This window comes from Nerophis lumbriciformis, linkage group LG17 (assembly GCF_033978685.3).
Source record: "Nerophis lumbriciformis linkage group LG17, RoL_Nlum_v2.1, whole genome shotgun sequence".
NCBI classification, from domain to species: Eukaryota; Metazoa; Chordata; class Actinopteri; order Syngnathiformes; family Syngnathidae; genus Nerophis; species Nerophis lumbriciformis.
Genome location: NC_084564.2, coordinates 18,088,244 through 18,094,243, shown reverse-complemented (window position 1 = coordinate 18,094,243; position 6,000 = coordinate 18,088,244). Strand labels below are relative to the sequence as shown.

Genomic DNA, 6,000 nt, shown 5'->3' with positions numbered 1-6,000 from the left:
TATGACTTTAAGCTTTTCCTGTTTCTGCTGTGGTGCAGATATAGTATGTACTCTAACACATGTTGGCCAATACTGCAACGGTACAAATAATGAAGCAAAGCACAATAACTTTCTCTGTTATCATTTATGATGCCACTGGAAATGCAAGGTGAATACCTTTTTTCCTGCACAGATTAATCAAATTACTGTGTTTGTCATTGAGGGGGCGCGGCTTTAAAAACAATTGGTTTTGCGGATTTTGACATTTTTGGCGCCCCCTATCCTCTGACCTTAAAATATCTTTACAGGACATGTCCAGACCTGTTAAGATATGTAGTCAATTTTATTGTGTATTGTTAGTACATTGTGTCATGATTAAATACATACCATAACTCGTTAGGTAATAATGAATAATACATGATTAAAACTAACAAAAATGCCTATTTTTGATCCCTATGACATGCCACACATTTTAAATGTGTGGCATTTAAACGCATTTTAAATGTTAATAATATACAAATGGTATAAATAGGTACGTATTACTTGTACGTTACGTACATGTTGTATTATACTGTTTTATAAATTATTACCAACTATTGAGATGTTTTTTGTCGCATACATTACATTGTTACATTACAATACATACATTACATTGTTAATTTATTTTATTTTATTTATTTATTTTAATCCCATATTTGTTCCCACTACCGCACTTTAAATTGGAGTCCTTAATCTCGTTATATGCAAATATAATGACAATAAAGTCCATTCTATTCTATTCTATTCTACATTGAATTTTGAAAAACAGCGCCCCCATACGACAGCTTTATGTACTTGCATCTACATGAACTATGATTATTTACTAGGCCACTAAATAAATGTGTTTGTTTTCGTCATGCGCTCATATTTGATGACAATAAAGAATTATGTTCTATAACGTTTCAGTCTGCGAGACAGCCTTTTGTCCATCTAAATGATCTCAGAGCAGCTTTGTGAGCCAAGCTGCTTCCAGACCAGATGCGCGACGGTTAATGTGACGCATGTCGGCCAGTCAGCTGTTCTCAGATCAGATCACCGCGCTCGTGCAAGACGCCCCACCTCGGCTCCGCCTTTGATCTGTCGGCTGCTGTTTAAAGTTTGTCTTGTGTTGAAAGCGAGCGGAGCGGCGAGCGACACCGCTGCGCAACACCCACACAGGACCGCTTCGGACCTTTATCTGGACCTGCTTGTTTGTAGCTAGCAGGTAAGAATTCTGATTGCTTTGTCAAAGCGTGCAAAGAAAACAACAAAAAACCCAATGAGCCATATTATGTTGAACAAGATGTAACATTAGCTTTGCAATGAATGAAGAGTTGACGTTAAAGCGTTTTTGCACGTTTTGCTTAATAGTCTTATTTTCATTGTGTGTTTGTAATGTGTGTCACGAGTCGAATATAGAATGTTTTTAGCTGCTGCATCCTCTTTCTTACAGATATTTTAGCTGTGCCTATATACATGCTTTATGTCAGTGGCTGTATATTTTATAACAAAGCTTTGTGCAATTATTCGTTTTTCTGCCAACATTGTGCCTTTTTGCTCAGTTTTTCCCATGTTTGTTGTTTAAGTATATATATATATATATATATATATATATATATATATATATATATATATATATATATATATATATATATATATATATATATATATATATTTATTTTTATTTTATTTTTTTGGGGACACCTCGTCTGTATACCAGTAAAACTATCCTCATCATCATCAAAATCCATCTAAAACATGATTCATTTTTGTCTCCTCCAGTTGCTAGCTACAAAAGGCTCAACAAAATGGTCCAGATGAACCAACTCTCCCTTGTCATAACCGCACAGGTCATATTTTCAACTCTGGTAAGTTTTTTTCCCCCTCCAATTATTTTGAGTTTAACTGCTAGGTTTTGTGTTATTGTTATAAAAAAAAAAAACGCACAGTGTGTATTTAACATACGAGGATATGACGAGGGTTGGGTGTCATGGCCAATTTCTCGAATCGATTCGATTTTGATTCATAAGATATCATAAATGACTAATTTGTTACAAAATACAATCGTTTTTTCTCTTCGCCACAAACAACTTTGGACTTACTTAAAAGTTTGAACAAATGTTTTGTAAATCTATACTGCAAAATTTTAAATATATCGTTCCATAATCGAATATTTTACCCATTTTTTTTGTACGACTCATTTTTTGCATATTTGCAGTTTATGCCAAAAGTATATACCGTATTTTCCGCACTATAAGGCGCACCGGATTGTAAGGCGCACCTTCAATGAATGGCCTATTTTAAAACTTTGTTCATATATAAGGCGCACCTCCCTGATACCGAAGTACATGTCAAACTACTTCCTTAACGTAAATGACCGCCATAACCACAACACCAGGGGGAGCTCCACTAACCACGTTAAACCCAGATTCCGATCAAACAAAGGTCTTAACTCATTCTCTTTCTATGCCACATCAATGTGGAATGCGCTCCCAACAGGTATAAAAGAAAGGGCATCTCTATCCTCCTTCAAAATCGCAATAAAAGTACACCTCCAGGCAACTTCAACCCTAAACTAACACCATTCCCGGATTGTTAATAATCAAATGTAAACAATCAAATGTAGATACTTTTCTTATGCCTTCTGATCTCTCACTCTCTCTCTATGTCCACTACTTGCTGTACATATCCTGCCAAGTCAGACCTACACTGTTTCAATATCAATTTTTCTGTTCTCTATTGTTGATTACTGATGATAACAACCAAACCTAACCCCCCCCCCCCCCCCCCCTCCACACCCCGAATTGTAAATAATGTAAATAATTCAATGTATACACCCTGATGATTATCTTGTGTGATGACTGTATTATGATGATAGTATATATGATAGTATATATTCGTATCATGAATCAATTTAAGTGGACCCCGACTTAAACAAGTTGAAAAACTTATTCGGGTGTTACCATTTAGTGGTCAATTGTACGGAATATGTACTTCACTGTGAAACTTACTAATAAAAGTCTGAATCAATCAATCAAAACCGCATTATAAGGCGCATAGAATAGACGCTACAGTAGAGGCTAGGGTTGCGAGACCTGTTGTGGCTCAATATTGGTCCATATATAAGGCGCACCGGATTATAAGGCGCACGGTCAGCTTTTGAGAAAATTTGAGGTTTTTAGGTGCGTCTTATAGTGCGGAAAAAACGGTATGTTGTTTCGGTTATCGAAGGGACAAAAAGTGCGCGTAACAAACTGGCATACATTCTGCGGAATCGAGTGCAGAGACAAAAAAAATCTCTTAGAACCTCAGTCTCTGTGCTTTTTAAAAATCACGACTGCAAAATAAACCAAGTAAAGTTGCACTTTGATAAAGAAGGTGAGAATACTATTGAATTCAAGAAGTACGAGAGTGGCGTCTGCGTGGCATCCCAGTTAAAAGGGATGTAAAAAAAAAAGTTCATCCTTTGTATGTATTTCACACTATTTTCTGCATGTATAAATACACTTAGGCCATGTCTACACTAAGGCGTTTAACCCCTTAAATTAATAATTATTTAGCCTAAGCCCGTTTCAGCCACACTAAACCATCGTTTAAGGTCCCCCTCCTCAGACAAATTTTTACATGGGTAAGTCAGCTGTGTAATTCTTGAATCTCCGGCACTTAGCTTTGTATGGACTCATTGATCGTTTACAAAATGAGTTCGGAGAGGAAGTGACGCCAGAAAGACCACGCCCACACAGGAAGTGACGCCACAAAGCCCGCACTCCACACAGGAAAAGACATCAGAAAGGCAGCTTCATAACAAAGATGGAGGCGGATCATCCAGACATGCCCGTATTTCTCCTTCTTCTACATGTACAGGCGCTTTTGGAAATCACAAATCAATACCTTAAGGGAAGGCAACGGGCGATTGTAGCTATTTCGGATACAACACTTCTCACACGGCAAGAGAACTTTCAAATGTCCGGGTCAGCTGTGAGTCTATTTACCGAAAAACTTCGTCCCTTCCTCCCGTGGATGTGATCGTGATAGCCAGTGTGTGACTACAAATATTGCTTTATGGGTGTGACTGTGAAATGGCCAGGCAGCGTGCATGATGCCCGCATCTTAGCTAACTCCGCCATTAGTGCGCAGCTGAAAGATGGAACCATCCACTCGTGTCCCAAACATCTGCTGGAAGATGAAGGTCCGGTCCCTTTTTTTCTTTGGGGTGACCCAGCTCATCCCCTGACGTCATATCTCACAAAATAATACCCCAACGACGGAGTCAACCCACAACAACAATACTTTGGGTATTCTCTGTCTCGATTAATTGTTGTAAAATGTTCTTTATCGCGTTGTCTACTTTCTCATGTCTAATAAACATTTGATTAATTTATGATGGCTCAGGTGTGATTCACTACAATAGGGCCCCACAGCACACTGGATTCTAGTTCATTAAAATACCAGAACACTGGATATTGTTCAGATACCTTTTAATTTAAAAACTTGCACACAAAACACAGCAAACAAATGTAAAACGCACAGCAAACAATTTACAATATAGCTCTTTTAAATAACTTCACAGTGAAGTAAAGTCATCTAGTGGAGAGCAGATGGACGCTTTTTTCCCCCACGCATGCGTACTAGGTCGCGTTGCGCCGGCGGACGGAGGGGGGTGGGGGTCTTAAATGGTGGCATTGTTGTGTGTGGACATGGATAAGGTTAGGTGTGATTAACAGGGCCTTATTCTCTAACAGTGATTCTCAAACTGTGGTACAGGGCTCTATCTAGTGGTACGCCCAAAAATCACTTAATTAAATACTCAAACAGTGTTACTATTCAAACTGCATGTAATGTTACAGTGGCCAAAACTAAGAAATATACTTGTTAAATAAAACCTCTGCTTTGTTTTTAATGAATATTTAAGCTGACTACGCTACTGTATTCTAATGCTGCTATTCTGTTTTCTGAGGGGGTACTTGGTGAAAAAAAGTTTGCGAACCACTGGTCTATAAATTGGGTACATGTTTGGGTGTATGGAACAGATGAATTGGATTTGCATTATTTCTTACTTGGAAAAAATTGCTCCAGTTTTTGTACGATTCGGTCATCGTCGTACCTTTTGGAATGAAAACCAAGTTACAGCTTTGTGACACAGACGTTAGAGCTTTTGTACTTTTCATACATTATCTCTCAGATTCCTCTGTATTTTTGGTTTTTTTGGCGATGCGTGACTCTCTGCCCCTGTGACAATCATATAATGTCATCTCCTCAGTGCCAAACGTGGCGTCTTTAAAGCCTTACAATTATGATTATGATGATAAAAATGTTGCAATGCAGGAATATCTTAACCGTCCTCCGCTCTTTCTTGCTCAGATTCCTGCGACAGGCGAGGAGGAGAGCAGGGAATGCAGGGAACAGGAGTACAAGGACCAGTTTGGGAATTGTAAAGCCTGCAAGCAATGCAATGCAGGACAGGAGCTATCAAAGGTTGGGAAAAATTCCTCCGTGTGTTTTTTTTCTCTCTCTCAGAAGCTTAAGTTAAAACATTTAGCATGGTTTATTTTAGCAGAACACTCCTGTTCAAGCAACTTCCGTCAACATCATTGCTCAGATTAGTCATGTTGATTAAAAAACAGGGGAAACATGCCAAGAGTGGACATGACTACGTATTTAGAAGAGTATCTTATCCAGGCAAGCATGGTTATTAATGACTTCCTCTCATTCATGCGCAGAGCAGCCAAGCCGTTATTAGCTTTAGTCTAAAAAGCTGACCTGTCTTTATTCAGTCACACCCATACTTTTAACCGGCTGAATGGCTTCCATTGTTTTTAACCTCCCTGGCACCCTCTCCCGCTCATTGTCTGCGCCGTTTGAAGCCGTGCCTAAGCTTGCCGCTTTCTGGGTTGGCGATAGTTTTTTTTTTTGGAGTGCTTTGTATGAACAGGCCTCTCTCTCTGTGGTGTCAGCTCCGCTCAAGACTTTCCCTCCTTGTGTAGACAGTGATGGAAATGTGAG

The 6,000-nt window shown here is 38.8% G+C and overlaps 1 protein-coding gene across 1 annotated transcript in view; it reads left to right on the top strand.

Annotated features, from left to right (window-relative positions):
• The first annotated feature begins 1,101 nt into the window (after window positions 1-1,101).
• The window catches only part of LOC133614578 (tumor necrosis factor receptor superfamily member 19-like), a 27,789-nt gene continuing 22,890 nt past the window's right edge, over window positions 1,102-6,000 (top strand). Inside the window, exons 1-3 of the mRNA XM_061972654.1 lie at window positions 1,102-1,222; window positions 1,780-1,865; window positions 5,359-5,472. Coding sequence (XP_061828638.1) covers window positions 1,806-1,865; window positions 5,359-5,472 — 174 coding nt within the window. The 5' untranslated portion in view covers window positions 1,102-1,222; window positions 1,780-1,805. The remainder of the gene's footprint in view (window positions 1,223-1,779; window positions 1,866-5,358; window positions 5,473-6,000) is intronic.